The sequence below is a fragment of the Budorcas taxicolor genome, chromosome 25 (assembly GCF_023091745.1).
Source record: "Budorcas taxicolor isolate Tak-1 chromosome 25, Takin1.1, whole genome shotgun sequence".
Taxonomy (NCBI): domain Eukaryota; kingdom Metazoa; phylum Chordata; class Mammalia; order Artiodactyla; family Bovidae; genus Budorcas; species Budorcas taxicolor.
In genome coordinates, this window is record NC_068934.1 from 28,272,282 (window position 1) to 28,289,847 (window position 17,566).

General features: G+C 39.7%; 1 protein-coding gene and 1 pseudogene across 1 annotated transcript; both read left to right on the top strand.

The window, feature by feature from the left end:
• Window positions 1-291: 291 nt before the first annotated feature.
• On the top strand, window positions 292-1,245 carry LOC128068871 (olfactory receptor 8A1-like). The gene has a single exon (XM_052662117.1). It carries the CDS (start codon window positions 316-318, stop codon window positions 1,243-1,245), a length of 930 nt encoding a protein of 309 aa, XP_052518077.1. The 5' UTR covers window positions 292-315.
• A 12,969-nt stretch (window positions 1,246-14,214) lies between these two features.
• LOC128068968 (olfactory receptor 8A1-like) lies at window positions 14,215-15,132 on the top strand (annotated as a pseudogene).
• The last annotated feature ends 2,434 nt before the right edge of the window (window positions 15,133-17,566 follow it).

Below are 17,566 nucleotides of genomic sequence, written 5' to 3' on the forward strand. Positions count from 1 at the left end.
CTTCAGGTGATGCAAGCAATGCTAGTACAGGGTCTAGACTTTAAGACCCACTGCTCTAGGATATTTCAGAGACATGAATACAGTAAAAGTTCTAGATCTTGCGCTATTTTTCTTCTCATTTCTATGACCATTGAAATATTCAGGGTCTGGTCTTCCTCCCAAAACAAACAACAAGATGAGGGAAGATTCATCAGGAAGGATATCAGAATCTCTCTGCTGGTCCCAAATGCTCAAAACTAGCTTCATCAAGCAGTGCAAGAAGCAGCCTTTCAGGTAGTTCTCTCCCATCCCCACAGGGCCCCCAGCCAGAGGAGAATGGCTACAGAAAATCACTCTACAGTGACAGAGTTCATTCTTCAGGGTTTGACAGATCGGCCAGAGCTTCAGCTCCCACTTTTCTTCCTCTTCCTTGGGATCTACTTGGTCACCATGATAGGGAACCTGGGTGTGATAACACTGATTTGTCTGAACGCTCAGCTTCACACTCCCATGTACTATTTCCTCAGCAACCTGTCCTTTGTGGATCTCTGCTACTCCTCTGTCATTACCCCTAAGATGCTGGTGAACTTTGTGTCAGAGAAGAACATCATCTCTTATGCAGGGTGCATGTCGCAGCTCTACTTGTTCCTGGTGTTTGTCATTGCTGAGTGTTACATGCTGACAGTGATGGCCTATGACCGCTATGTTGCCATCTGCAGACCTTTGCTTTACAACATCATCATGTCTCATGGAGTCTGCTCCCTGCTGGTGGCTGGAGTCTATGCCATAGGGTTCATTAGTTCAACTATAGAGACTGGCCTTATGTTGAAACAGTCCTATTGTGAACACCTCATCAGTTATTACTTCTGTGAAATCCTTCCCCTCATGAAACTAACCTGCTCTAGCACCTACCATGTTGAGATGACAGTCTTCATTTTTGCTGTAGTCAACTTCATAGTCACCAGTTCATCAGTCCTAATTTCCTATGCCTTCATCCTGTCCAGTATTCTCCGCATCAGTACCACAGAGGGAAGGTCCAAAGCTTTCAGCACATGTAGCTCACACTTTGCAGCCGTAGGGATTTTCTATGGAACGACCGCATTCATGTACTTGAAACCCTCCACGGCCAGTTCCCTGGCCCAGGAGAACATGGCCTCTGTGTTCTACACCACAGTGATCCCCATGCTGAATCCCCTGATCTACAGCTTGAGGAATAAGGAGGTAAAGGTGGCCATCCAGAGAACTCTGAGGGAAAAACCCTTTTGATACAAATGTTATGATTCTTTTTCAGTTTTAAAAATAACTTTTTATGAATCCCAGAGGGGAGCATTCCAAATGCTCAACCACTTGGGTTTGGAAACAGTCCGTTCTCTGCATGACTGGGTGACTGCTCTTGCCTCCTTCCCTCTTCCTTCCCACCTTCTGTCTCCTCCCACTTCTGTTTGAAGCCAGCTGATGTTAAGTTGGATGAAGCACAAGCTGGAATCAAGATTGCCAGGAGAAATATCAATAACCTCAGATATGCAGGAGACACCAATCTTATGGCAGAAAGTGAAGAACTAAAGACCCTCGATGAAAGTGAAAGAGGAGAATGAAAAGGCTGGCTTAAAACTCAACATTCAAAAAACTGAGATCATGGCAACCAGTCCCATCACTTCATGGAAAATCAATGAGGAAACAATGGAAACAGTAACAGATTTTATTTGAGGGGTGGGGGGGGGGGGCTCCAAAATTGCTTCAGATGGTGACTACAGCCATGAAATTAAAAGATGCTTTCTCCTTGGAAGAAAAGCTATGACCAACCTAGACAGCATATTAAAAAGCAGAGACATTACTTTGCCAAAAAAGGTCCATCTAGTCAAAGCTATGGGTTTTCCAGTGGTCATGTATGGATGTGAGAGCTGGACTATGAAGAAAGCTGAGTTCCAAAGAACTGATGCTTTTGAACTGGGGTGTTGGAGAAGACTCTTGATATTCCCTTGAACTGCAAGGAGATCAAACCAGTCAATCCTCAAAGAAATCAGTTCTGAATACTCATTGGAAGGACTGATGCTGAAGCTGAAACTCCAATACTTTGGCCACCTGATGTGAAGAACTGACTCCTTGGAACAGATTCTGATGCTGGGAGAGATTGAAGGCAGGAGGAGAAGCGGACAACAGAGGATGAGATGATTGCATGGCATCACTGACTTGATGGACATGAGTTTGAGCAACCTTTGTTGTTGTTGCTGAGTTGTTGCTGGACAGGGAAGCCTAGCATGCTGCAGTCCGTGGGGTCACCAAGAGTCAGACATGATTGAGCGACTGAACTACTGACTGATGTTAAGTTCATCTTTTCTCTCATTGAGAAGCATTTTCTCTATTCTGACCCTTTGGCAAACTCTATTCTCTTAATTGTAACTTAATATACGTTTTAAAATTTCACAGAATCAGAGAACCAACAGTGGCTACTGGGATGGGAGGTGGACATGACAGCCAGAGGATTAAGCTCACAACTATTATGTATAAAATAAAAAAGGAATAAGGATGTGTGGTGCAGCACAGGGAAATAAACTAATTAGTTCATAGTGACTTGGAAGCAACCTAGATGTCCATCAGCAGATGAATGGATAAGAAAGCTGTGGTACATAAACACAATGGAGTATCACTCAGCCATTAAAAAGAATACATTTGAATCCATTCTAAGGAGGTGGATGAAACTGGAGCTGATTAAACAGAGTGAAGTAAGCCAGAAAGAAAAACAACAATACAGTATACTAACGCATATATATGGAACTTAGAAAGATGGTAATGATAACCCTGTATGCGAGACAGCAAAAGAGACAGATGTATAGGACAGTCTTTTGGACTCTGTGGGAGAGGGAAAGGGTGGGATGATTTGGGGGAATGTCATGGAATCGTATAATATCATATAAGAAACGAATCATCAGTTCAGGTTCAATACAGGATCCTTGGGGCTGGTGCACTGGGATGACCTGGAGGGATGGTACGGGGAAGGAGGTGGGAGGGGGGTTCAGGATGAGGAACACGTGTACGCCCATGGCGGATTCATGTTGATGTATGGCAGAACCAATACAATATTGTAAAGTAATTAGCCTCCAATTAAAATAAATAAATTTAAATTTTTTAAAAATGTGGCCACAAAGAAAGAGGAAAAAATAAGTATATTAACTATAAAAATACTGAATAACTTTATTATATGTCTGAAAGTAATAGAATATTGTAAATCAACTACCTTTCAATTAAAAATTAAATTTTCATCATTGAATTTTAGAGTCATTCACTGTTTAATTACCTTCTGTGTAAAAAACATTGCTCAACCCAGTTCCTACTTATTTGCATTTGCATGGGTGTGTGCTAAGATGATTCAATGGTGTCCAACTCGGTGTGACCCTATGGAGCATAGCCTACTGGGCTCCTTTGTCCATGGCAAGAATACTGAAATGGGTTGCCATGCCCTCCTCCAGGGAATCTTCCCAGCCCTGCTATGGAACCCATGTCTTTTAGGTCTCCTGCATTGGTAGGTGGGTTATCACTGGCTTCACCTGGGAAGCCATATTTGCACTTGGGAGTATACAAAGCAGAGAGTAATGAAATTGAGAGTCACCAAGAAGTAATATTTAGAGCTTTCTCATCTAGATTTCCTCGTCAATTTTCTTTGACTTCTCCCTACTTTTTTCTGCCCAAGAACTTGTACCTGGTCATTTTATGTCACTTTTTAGTCATGATAATAATAATGCCACCCACTACCATGTTTGGGGGCATCTACTCTGAGCCACACAGCTCTTCTAAATGCTTTGTATGCCTTATTTCGATTACACTTCACAATAGTTAAGTACCACTGTTTTCCCCATTTCACTGTGGAATTTGATGTAGTAAATTGCTCAAGGTCACACAACTGATAAAGAAAGACTTGGGAACTCAAACCCAAGTCTAAGTGACTCTGTAACCCACACTCGTGGCTCTCAGTCATCTTGCCCTTTGCTTTATGCTGTTGTTCCCTCTGAACAGCAATTAACCCTGCCCTAATTGTGCTCTTCCAATCTCAAATATCTCCTATAATCAGTTCCTCAGACTCTCACCTTTCATCTTCCCTAATTTCTTCACATTTATCAGCAACTTCTTTTTATAACTAGAGAAAGTTTACACTAGAGTGACTAGCTCAGCAGTTCACCAGACACTTTACCAGTTTTAACTCTGGAAGCCTCCACCCTGGGAAACTCTTCTGTTCCAAAAAACCAGGATGACTGGTCACCAGATTACATGCTGTTACAACTCTCTTCCCCTGCTTAATTAACTCAGAGATCTACCACTTACCTCAGCCAGTAAATCCAGTGGCCTTGAGACAAAGTTTCTCCCCACTCCTCTTGCTTTATTCCAATATCAAAGATAGGTTTTAGACTTAGCAGCCTGATATGATTAATAAGATTGATAGATACTTCTTGTTATTTCTAGCTAATTCTGGTATTCTCTTGCATTGATCAGTGGTTTATTATCAGAAATGGACATGATTCCAGTTTTCTCAAGCAGAAAGGCAGTGAATAAGGGAATAAATTGCTTACAGTTTAATTAATGACTAAAGAAAGGGAATTTAACTCAGATGAGCATTATATCTACTACTGCGGGCAGGAATCCCTTAGAAGAAATGGAGTAGCCATCATGGTCAACAAGAGTCCAAAATGCAGTACTTGGAGGCAATCTCAAAAATGACAGAATGATCTCTGTTCATTTCCAAGGCAAACCATTCAATATCACTGTAATCCAAGTCTATGCCCCAACCAGTAATGTTGAAGAAGCTGAAGTTGAATGGTTCTATGAAGACCTACAAGACCTTTTAGAACTAGCATCCAAAAAAGATGTTCTTTTCATTATAGGGGACTGGAATGCAAAAGTAGGAAGTCAAGAAACACCTGGAGTAACAATCAAATTTGGCCTTGGAACACAGAATGAAGCAGGGCAAAGACTAATAGAGTTTTGCCAAGAAAATGCACTGGTCATAGCAAACACCCTCTTCCAAAAACACAAGAGAAGACTCTACACATGGACATCACCAGATGGTCAACATTGAAACCAGATTGATTATATTCTTTGCAGCCAAATATGGAGAAGCTCTATACAGTCAACAAAAACAAGACCAGGAGCTGACTGTGGCTCAGATCATGAACTCCTTATTGCCAAATTCAGACTTAAATTGAAGAAAGTAGGGAAAACCGCTAGACCATTTAGGTATGACCTAAATCAAATCCCTTATGATTATACAGTGGAAGTGAGAAATAGATTTAAGGGACTGGATCTGATAGATAGAGTGCCTGATGAACTATGGACGGAGGTTCATGACATTGTACAGGAGACAGGGATCAAGACCATCCCCATGGAAAAGAAATGCAAAAAAGCAAAATGGCTGTCTGGGGAGGCCTTACAAATAGCTGTGAAAAGAAGAGAAGTAAAAAGCAAAGGAGAAAAGGAAAGATATAAGCATCTGAATGCAGAGTTCCAAAGAATAGCAAGAAGAGATAAGAAAGCCTTCCTCAGTGATCAATGCAAAGAAATAGAAGAAAACAACAGAATGGGAAAGACTAGAGATCTCTTCAAGGAAACTAGAGACACCAAGGGAAAATTTCATGCAAAGATGGGCTCAATAAAGGACAGAAATGGTATGGACCTAACAGAAGCAGAAGATATTGAGAAGAGGTGGCAAGAATACACGGAAGAACTGTACAAAAAAGATCTTCATGACCAAGATAATCATGATGATGTGATCACTCACCTAGAGCCAGACATCCTGGAATGTGAAGTCAAGTGGGCCTTAGAAAGCATCACTACGAACAAAGCTAGTGGAGGTGATGGAATTCCAGTTGAGCTATTTCAAATCCTGAAAGATGATGCTGTGAAAGTGCTGCACTCAATATGCCAGCAAATTTGGAAAACTCAGCAATGGCCACAGGACTGGAAAAGGTCAGTTTTCATTCCAATCTCAAAGAAAGGCAATGCCAAAGAATGCCCAAATGACAGCACAATTGCACTCATCTCACACACTAGTAAAGTAATACTTAAAATTCTCCAAGCCAGGCTTCAACAATACATGAACCGTGAAGTCGCAGATGTTCAAGCTGGTTTAAGAAAAGGCAGAGGAACCAGAGATCAAATTGACATCAGCTGGATCATCAAAAAGGCAAGAGAGTTCCAGAAAAACATCTATTTCTGCTTCATTGACTATGCCAAAGCCTTTGACTGTGTGGATCACAATAAACTGTGGAAAATTCTGAAAGAGATGGGAATACCAGACCACCTTACCTGCCGCTTGAGAAACCTTTATGCGGGTCAGGAAACAACAGTTAGAACTGGACATGGAAAAACAGACTGGTTCCAAATAGAAAAAGGAGTACATCAAGGCTGTATATTGTCACCCTGCTTATTGAACTTATATGCAGAGTACATCATGAGAAACGCTGGACTGGAAGAAGCACAAGCTGGAATCAAGATTGCTGGGAGAAATATCAATCACCTCAGATAAGCAGATGACACCACCATTATGGCAGAAAGTGAGGAGGAACTAAAAATCATCTTGATGAAAGTGAAAGTGGAGAGTGAAAAAGTTGGCTTAAACTCAACATTCAGAAAACTAAGATCATGGCATCTGGTCCCATCAGTTCAGTTCAGTTCAGTCTCTCAGTCCTGTCCAACTCTTTGCGACCCCATGAATCGCAGCACGCCAGGCCTCCCTGTCCATCAACATCTCCCGGAGTTTGCTCAGACTCATGTCCATCGAGTCCGTGATGCCATCCAGCCATCTCATCCTCGGTCGTCCCCTTCTCCTCCTGCCCCCAATCCCTCCCAGCATCAGAGTCTTTTCCAATTAGCCACCTCTTCATGGCAAATAGATGGGGAAACAGTGTCAGACTTTATTTTGGGGCGGGGGGGGGGGGGGGGGCTCCAAAATCATTGCAGATGGTGGCTGCAGCCATGAAATTAAAAAATGCTTACTCCTTGGAAGGAAAGTTATGACCAGCCTAGACAGCATATTCAAAAGCAGAGACATTACTTTGCCAGCAAAGGTCTGTCTAGTCAAGGCTATGGTTTTTCCTGTGGTCATGTATGGATGTGAGTGTTGGACTGTGAAGAAAGCTGAGCACTGCAGAATTGATGCTTTTGAACTGTGGTGTTGGAGAAGACTCTTGAGAGTCCCTTGGACTGCAAGGAGATCCAACCAGTCTATTCTGAAGGAGATCAGCCCTGGGATTTCTTTGGAGGGAATGATGCTGAAGCTGAAACTCCAGTACTTTGGCCACCGCATGCGAAGAGTTGACTCATTGGAAAAGACTCTGATGCTGGGAGGGATTGGGGGCAGGAGGAGAAAGGGACGACAGAGGATGAGATGGCTGGATGGCATCACTGACTCGATGGACGTGAATCTGAGTGAACTCCGGGAGTTGGTGATGGACAGGGAGGCCTGGCATGCTGCAATTCATGGGGCTGCAAAGAGCTGGACATGACTGAGCGACTGAACTGAACTGAGGCTATCTCCTAAGTGACTTCACGTTAGATCTGACCCACAGCTGCCACTATGACCACTGCCATCATGTAAAATGGCCCACATACTCACCAAATTGTTAATAAACAATTAAGCTCTGGGATAGAGCGTCACCTGGAAACTTGTTAAAGATGCAAATTTGAGGTTTCTCCTGCCAGTACTCAATACTTAAAGAAGCCCCCGTCCACAGTCATTGCTTGCCCCATCCACCTCACACCTCTTCTTCTGTCCCACTCCACAAGTACTCCATCCATACCTTGACACAGCCATTCCCTGGCCATCCTTTGCTCTGAGTGTGAACAGCCAGCTGTGTGGTCTGCCTCTGGAGGATGGGACTTTGGATGAGACTTAGTGAATTATAAGGGCTCTTTTTCTTTTTTTTTTTAGTTTATTTTACTTTACAGTACTGTATTGGTTTTGCCATACATGTGCACCCGTGGTGGATTCATGTCAATGTATAAGAGTTCTTATATGACCTGAATACAAGTCCTTTGATATTGAACATCTTCCCCTCTCTGTGTCTTGTCTTTTCACTTCTTCAATAGTCTATTTCCAAGAATAGAAGTTTTCATTCTTAAGCCCAGTTGTTATTTTTGATCTTTAATGGTGGGTACTTTTTTGCTTATTCTAAAATCCCTTAGCCAACATCATGAAAATTTTCATTTTTCTTCAGAAGTATTAAAATGTTTGCTTTTACCCTTAAATCAATTATCTATTTAATTATAACCTTTTAATATGAAAAAAATTTAATATATACTGAGTAAAGAGAAGAGCTGTCTAAACATCCATATACCCAACACCTAGCTCAACAATTATCAACATTTTGTTCTTCTTTCATTATCTCTATGTCCACCCACAAAATATAGTATATTTTAACCATTGTGTCTTCAAATATTTTTTGTTTATTCTCTTCCTTCCTGGACTCTAATGACACAGTTGTTTAGACCACTTGAAATTGTTCTACATGTTACTGAGGTTGTTTGTTGTTTTTCTGTGTGGCCTAGTTTAATAGTTGCTCTTTCATTAATCTTTTCTTCTTCAGTGTCTAACCTGCTGTTGCATGTGTGCATGCTAAGTCTCTTCAGTCATGTCTGACTCTGTGACCCCTATGGACTGTAACCTGTCAGGCTCCTCTGTCCATGGGATTCTCCCAGCAAGAATATTGGAGTGAGTTTCCATTTCCTTATACAGGCAGAATGGCCATCATCAAAAAAAAAATCTACAAACAATAAATGCTGGAGATGGTATGGAGACAAGGGTACCCTTCTACACTGTTGATGGAAATGTAAATTGGTGGAACCACTATGGAAAACTGTATGAAGTTTCTTAAAAAAACTAAAAATAGAGCTACCATATTGCCCAACAATCCCCCTTTTGAGCATATATCTGGAGAAAACCATAATTTGAAAAGATACATGCATTCCAGTGTTTATTGCAGCACTATTTACAATAGCTAGGACATGGAAGCAACACAAATATCCATCGATAGAGGAATGGATTAAAAAGATGTGGTACATATATACAATGGAATATTACTCAGTCGTTAAAAAGAATTAAATAGTACCATTTGCAGCAACAGGGATAGACTAGAGATTATCATACTAAGTTAAGTGGGTCAGAAAGAGAAGTATAAATAACATGTTATCACTCATATGTGGAATCTTAAAAAAGAGTACAAATGAACTTATCTATAAAACAGAAATAGAGTTACAGATATAGAAAACAAAATGGTTATCAGAGGGTGGTGGAGGAAGGTATAAAAATTGGGAGATTGGGATTGACATATACACATTCAGTTCAGTTCAGTCGCACAGTCGTGTCCAACTCTTTGTGACCCCATGAACCGCAGCACACCAGGCCTCCCTGTCCATCACCAATTCACAGAGTTTACCCAAACTCATGTCCATTGAGGCGGTGATGTCATCCAACCATCTCATCATCTGTCATCCCCTTCTCCTTTCTCCTTCAGTCTTTCCCAAAATCAGGGTCTTTTCAAGTGAGTCAGCTCTTCGCATCAGGTGGTTGAAGTATTGGAGTTTCAGCTTCAACATCAGGCCTTCCAAAGAACACCCAGGACTGATCTCCTTCAGGATGGACTGGTTGGATCTCCTTGCAGTCCAAGGGACTCTCAAAAGTCTTCTCCAACGCCACAATTCAAAAGCATCAATTCTTCGGTGCTCAGCTTTCTTCACAGTCCAACTCTCACATCCATACATGGCCACTGGAACAACCATAGCCTTGACTAGACGGACCTTTGTTGGCAAAGTAACGTCTCTGCTTTTGAATATGCTATCTAGGTTGGTCATAACTATTCTTCCAAGGAGTAAGTGTCTTTTAATTTCATGGCTGCAATCACCATCTGCAGTGATTTTGGAGCCCAAAAAAATAAAGTCTGACACTGTTTCCACTGTTTCCCCATCTATTTCCCATCAAGTGATGGGACCGGATGCCATGATCTTAGTTTTCTACATGTTGAACTTTAAGCCAACTTTTTCACTCTCCTCTTTCACTTTCATCAAGAGGCTCTTTTGTTCTTCTTCACTTTCTTCCATAAGGGAGGTGTCATTTGTGTATCTGAGGTTATTGATATTTCTCCCAGCAATCTTGATTCCAGCTTCTGCTTCCTCCAGCCCAGCATTTCTCATGATGTACTCTACATATAAGTTAAATAAGCAGGGTGACATATATGCACTACTATATATAAGATAGATAATAAGGACCTACTGTTTAACACAGGGAACTCTACTCAATACTCCATAATGACCTATATGGGAAATAAATCTAGATAAGACTGGATATATATTTACATGCATAACTGATTTACTTTACATCAGAAGTCAATACAACATTGTAAATCAACTATACTCCAGTAATTTTTTTAATTTACAAATCCCTAGAGCAATTACAGAAATTTCGTCAGAAGTCATAAAAGCTAGCACACTCTAAAATCCCCAAAATAAATAAGAGTGTCCATAAATAATAAAATATGCATTAGCAACATTTTCATACATGATATACATGATATATGACTGACTATATTCTTGAAAAGTATATAATCTTTTCCACATATTTCTCTACAGAATGAGAATATATGAGTGAAGAGTTTTTATTTCTACCTTCTTATGCCCCTCAACCTCCTGCCACTCTAATACTGTTCATCTATGGGTGCAGCAGCAGCAGGGTGACAGATTTAGCATTCCTTGTAAATTAACACTCGTTTACTGAAAATATATAGCTTGCCTTAATAAAATATTACAATATGATCTTAAAACCTTTTAAAGTAAACTTTTAAACCTAGTTGATTATGCATTATGGTGAATAACTAATGATGAGTAACAACCATAATGATAGTGACTGATGATGGAGTTGATGGTATTACTGGTGGTGCTGGTGGTGATGAGGATGGTGGTGGAAATATTGGTAGTAAAATATTTGAAAGGATGCATTAGACACTAAGTTTCCAAAGCTGCAAGATGACTTTCCCAATAAAGGAAATTAACACACTTGGGAGGCAAAAAAAATCTATGATTCCCAGCAAAAGTGTAAACCAACACTCTAAGAGCTTTTCTAAGGTCTCCAGTCTCTGAAGTGACTGCATCCCAGAAGTTCTGCCCATATATACATAAACAGACCCCCTCCCAATCCCAGAGACCTATTATTCATGACAGTGCTGGTCCCTTTGAATAATCTTAGGAGTAGATATAAATCTATGTGGTCCTCTCATATGTTGATAATTATTTACTGACTATTGAAACCAAAGCATCCTCTATAATTTCCAGGGGACTCTGATCTGTTTTTATTCAGCACAGGTACCTAATTATGACTTAAAGCAATTGTATGAGAATATATTTCTTTCATGAACTCCTGCTTCTAAATGCAGGCTATTTTCAGCCATACGTTTACCCTCACTTCTAAGTGGTTTTTCTTCATGTGCTGTGTTCTTTATGGACAGCAATTCTGAGCCCCTGATGGTCTGGTAGAATAGGAGGTACTAACTGTAGTGACTGATATCAAGTATGGGATCATATATATCATCCAGTTTTATATTGTTAGATGATTATGGGAGAAAATAATTAATCAGTGCTGTCTAGGATTTTCCCATCAGCACTTCACTAAGTAAGTCGCATTCACTCTGTGTTACCCTGTGAGGCACTTTGATTTCTAGCAATAGTATATTCTAGGTGGATTTTCTATGTTTTTTATTGTTTACAGAGGTGGAAATTGAGTAGAAGGGGATATATAAGATATTTTTAATCTATTGTTGCTACCACGAGGAACTTTTTCTCCTTTGTAATAAATGAAAGCAGTATTCCAAAAACCTTAACTACCTCTAATAATGGTTATTATGAAGTTAATAATTGAACCACTGATAATTTAACATATGAAGTTTACAATGCAATGTATTTTCTTGTCATTACACCACATCCTAAGGATTTAAAGACTCCTCCACCTAGAAAAACATATATAGCTAGTGCTGGAGTTATAACAGTTATAGGACTCAAATAAGAATGTATTTTGAAGTGCTAATTAAAAAGCATGTTATAAAATATTTTTAAATATATACATGCTTATACACATGTAAATACACACATGCTTTGAAAATTTCTAAGATGATAGTCATGGCTGCTGTTAGTCTCCAAGGAGTGAGAAAATAGTATTGTATTTTTGCTTATTTGTATTTCTGATTTTCTACAAGCACATATACTGGCTTGGTAATTTTTTTAAATAAATCTGAAATTGGCAATAAAATCTATCATTTATGTCCAAACTTCAATATGTTAAGTTTACTAAATAACAACAAATTGCTACACACAAGTCAACCTAGAGCAAAGCGAAATAATTTACTGAAAACAAAATAGACAGGTGGTCATATATTCTGGGTTTTAGACCCAGGTCAAAGTCTTACTAGTTTTATGACTTCGGGTAAATTATTTAACTTTTAGAGCTTCTGTTTCCTAGAGAATGGGAAAATAATGCAACATTCCTCTTTGTGATATGGTATGCACAATCTAAGATATCAAGGATAAAGCACAGTCAATCACAGCATTGCTTAGAGCTGTAAGTGCGCTGATTTGTAAGGCTACACACTTAGGCCAAGGGAAGAGCTCATGATCAGAAGAAAGCTGTTTCAGTTCCAATTCCTTGATACTTATGAAGCTTCAGGAAAGTCACTTCCTGTCTGGCACTACAGTTTTCTCCTTAGGAACATGGTAATGAAAATTCTACTCTTAGACTCCTTTCTCCACATACCAAAAGTTATGAGAGTTGTTAATGAGAATGACCTTTGAAAAGCTTTTTATGAAAGTTAGTAACTGTATAAATACACAGTGAAAGCAGGCAAATTTAAGGGTTTTGCTTAAGAAATACATATCAGAAAAGTGATATCTATAGGTATCATATTTAGCAATGATGATTCATGCTTCTTATGACATATCTGTAATTTAGGTACTTTGTCATTAGGGAGATAATTGGGCCATTGTTTCATATTATGATCTGAAAATAGACCTAACAATAATAATAGTTAAAGCAGCTATTGAGCATTTACTCTGGACTATTCAAGGTGCTACGGCACAGACTTCACCACAGATGAATTAATCAGAACCTCTATGGGAGGAACATAGCCACCAATAATTTTTAAATGCTCCAGGAGATTATAATATACAAGAAATATTGAGAACTATTGTCTTAGGGCCTGAAGTCCAATAAAAAAAATAAGAACAAAAGAACAAATTCCAGACACCTAGGGGTTTCTCTGGTGGCTCAAAGGGTAAAAAATCTGCCTGCAATGCAGGAGACTTGGATTTCATCCCTGGGTCAGAAAAAAATCCCCTAGAGTAGGGAATGGCCACTCATTCCAGTATTTTAACCTGGAGAATTCATGGACAGAGAATCCTGGGAGCCTACAGTCCACGGAGTCCCAAAGAGTTAGACACAACTGAGTGACTAAATGTAGTGCCATTTCACATTTTTATAGGAACTGACTTCTTGAAAACTAATAATTATGCATTGTCCCATATTACATTTACAACCACCTTAGGGACTGATATCATTCATTTTCTCAACTTTCAGTATAGTAATTGACTTGTAACTCAATGATATTGTTGTAACTACCATATCCCCCTGACACTGCATCAGTTTGAGACAGATTACCATATGTTCACATTAAGTCAATATTTAGGACTCGCAGAAGTGATAGAATTTCATTTCTGAAAGAAAACATATCTCCAATATTAATTCTACTGCTTATTACTTACAGGATTGAGACTCTCAGACTTGCTTCTGCATAAGCCTCACCTGGAGATATAATGATACACAGATCACTGGGCCCCATCCCAAAGTTTATGATTTGGTAGCTCTGGGGTGAGACCTGACAATTTGCATCTCTAATACCTTCAGGTGATGCCAATGATGCTGATCCATGGACTAGACATTAAGATCTATTGCTATAAGATATTTGAAAAACAAGAAAGAAATAAACGTTTTATATCTTGCCTGCCTTTTCCTCACATCTCCATGATCCTCAATATACACAGGGTCTGATATTCTTCCCAAAATAAACAACAGGATGAGGAGTCATTCATCAAGAAGGATCCCAGAATCATTCAGCTGGCCTCAGAAAGTCAAACTAGCTTCACCAAGCAGTGCAAGATGCAGCCTTTCATGCAATTCTCTCTTGTCCCCACAGGTTCCCCAACCAGATGAGAATGGCTGCAGAAAATCACTCTACAGTGACAGAGTTCATTCTTGGAGGTTTAACAAATCGACCAGAGCTCCAGCTCCCCCTCTTCTTCCTCTTCCTTGGGATCTACTTGGTCACCATGGTAGGGAACCTGGATATGATAACCCTGATTTGTCTGAACACTCAGCTTCACACCCCCATGTACCATTTCCTCAGCAACCTGTCCTTTGTGGATCTCTGCTACTCCTCTGTCATTACCCCTAAGATGCTGGTGAACTTTGTGTCAGAGAAGAACATCAACTCGTATGTAGGGTCCATGCCCCAGCTCTACTTCTTCCTGGTGTTTGTCGTTGTTGAGTGTTACATGCTCACAGAGATGGCCTATGTTGCCATCTGAAGCACTTTTCTTTACAACATCATGTCTCATTGAGCCTGCTTCCTGCTATTGGCTGGGGTCTATGTCATGTCACTCATTGACTCAACCATATAGAGACTAGCATCATGTTGAAACTGTCCTATTGTGAGATACTCATCAGTCATTATTACTGTGACATACTTGCCCCATGAAGCTCTCCTGCGCTAGCACCTATCCTATTGGTATGATAGTACTCTTTTTGGCTGGATTTGACATCATAGTCACCACCTTAACAATCCTTGTTGCCTATATTTTCATCCTGTCCAGTATCCTCCACATCAGCATCACAGAAGAAAGGCCTAAAGCCTTCAGCACCTGCAGCTCCCACTTTGCTGCCATGGGGCTGTTCTATGGAACGACAACCTTCATGTACTTGAAACCCACAACAGCCAGTTCCCTGGCCCAGGAGAACGTGAACTCTATGTTTTACACTGCATTATCCCCATGCTGAACCTGTTGATCTACAGTTTAAGAAATAAGGATGTAAAGGCTGCCATGCAGAAATCTCTGAGAGGAAAAATGTTTTAAGGAAAATGTTACTATTCTTTCTTAGTTTTAAAAGTAAGTTGTTATGAATCCCAGAGAGGAACCCTATGAATGCTCCTTCTCTGCATGGCTGGGAGACTGCTCCTTGCTCCTTCCTGCCTTCTTTCTGCCCACCCTTTCCTCTGATTTCTTCATCTTTTCTCTCATTTGGAAAGCATTTTCTACATCCTGACTCCCATAGGTAAACTCCATCTTCTTAATTGAAATTTAGCATTAATTTTGAACATTCACAGACTCACACATAGAGAAACTAGTGTTTACCAGTGAGGAGAGGAAAGAAGGGACAAGAAGAGTCTATTATGAACAACTATATGACAATAAAATGGATAACCTGGAAGAAATGGACAGATTCTTAGAAAAGCTCAATCTTCCAAGACTAAACCAGGAAGAAATAAAAATTGTGAAAAACCCAATTACAAGCACTGAAATTGAAGCTGTGATCAAAACTCTCCCTAAAAACAAAAGCCCAGGACCAGATGGCTTCACAGGAGAATTCTATCAAACATTTAGAAAAGAGCTAATGCCTATCCTTCTAAAACTCTTTCAAAAAATTGCAGAGGAATGAACACTTCCAAACTCATTCTACAAGGCCACCATCACCCTGATACCAAAACCAGACAAAGACAGCATACACAAAAAAAGAAAACTACAGCCGATATCACTGATGAACATAGATACGAAAATCCTCAACAAAATTTTAGCAAACAATTCAGTAACACATCAAAAAGCTCATACACCATGATCAAGTTTGGTTTACCCCAGGGATGCAAGCATTCTTCAATATACACAAATCAATCAATGTGATACATCATATTAACAAATTGAAAGATAAAAACAATATGATGATCTCAATAGATGCAGAAAAAACCTTTGACAAAATTCAGCACCGATTTATGATTAAAACTCTTCAAAAATGGGCATAGAAGGAACCTACCTCAACATAGGACAGGCCATATATGATAAGCCTACAGAAAACATTAGTCTCAATGGTGAAAAACTTAAAGCATTCCCTGTAAGATCAGGAACAAGACAAAGATGTCCATTTCTGCCACTATTATTCAACATAGTTCTGGAAGTCTTAGCTACAGCAATCAGAGAAGAAAAAGAAAGGAATCCAGATCAGAAAAGAAAAAGTAAAACTCTCACTGTTTGCAGATGACATGATAATGTACATAGAAAACCCTAAAGATAGTATCAGAAAATTACTAGAGCTAACCAGTGAATTTAGCAAAGCTGCAGGATACAAAATCAATGCACATAAATCACTTGCATTTCTATATACTAACAATGAAAAACCAGAAAAAGAAATTAAGGAATCAATCCCATTCATCATTGCAACAAAAATAATTAAGTATCTAGGAATATACTTACCCAAGGAGACAGAAGAACTGTACAGAGAAAATTTTAAGACACTAATGAAAGAAAGCAAAGATGACATAAACAGATGGAGAGCTATTCCATGTTCCTGGGTAGGAAGAATCAATATTGTGAAAATGACTATATGACCAAACACAATCTAGAGATTCAATGTGATCCCTATCAAATTACAAATGGCATTTTTCACAGAACTAGAACAAAAAATTTCACAATCCATATGGAAACACAAAAGGCCCCAAATAGCCAAACCAGTCTTGAGAAAAAAGAATGGAGCTAGAGGAATCAGCCTTCCTGACTTCAGATTATACTATGAAGCTACAGTCATCAGTAGCCATTTTTGTGCCAGTATGGTACTGGCACAAAAACAGAAATATAGATCAATGGAACAAGATAGAAAGCCCAGAAATAAACCCATGCACACACCTATGGTACCTTATTTTTGACAAAGGAGGCAAGAATATACCATGGGGCAGATACAGCCTCTTTAAGAAGTGGTGCTGGGAAAACTGGACAGCTACGTGTAAAAGAATGATATTAGAACACTTCCTAACATCATACACAAAATAAACTCAAAATGGATTAAAGACCTAAGTGTAAGACCAGAAGGTATAAAACTCTTGGAGGAAAATGGGCAGAAACTTGATGACATAAATCAAAGCAAGATCCTCTATGACCCATCTCCCAGAGTAACAAAATTGAAAACAAAAGTAAACAAATGGAACCTTTTAAACTTAAAAGCTTTTGCACAGCAAAGGAAACTAAGAAAGCTGAAAAGACAGTCTGCCGGGAGCCAGCACGGGAGATCCCACCCATGACAAGGTCATGCAGGACTGGAGGGACTCCCTGGGCCATCCGACCCATGACAAGGTCATGCAGAAGAGTCCTGATAAGCAAGGCCTCAGGACTCGACGGACCCTCTGGACCTGCTCAAGCATCTACCCCAAAACCAGAATCTGTCTGTCTTACTATTTTATGCCTTTCACCAACTCTTCTGGCATTAATAGGGGGCTATCCCCAACCACCTTTCTCTGGAAAAAAT

Bases quoted from the DNA above. Each gene is read 5' to 3' on its own strand.
- LOC128068871 (XM_052662117.1), top strand. From the start codon at position 316: ATGGCTACAGAAAATCACTCTACAGTGACAGAGTTCATTCTTCAGGGT.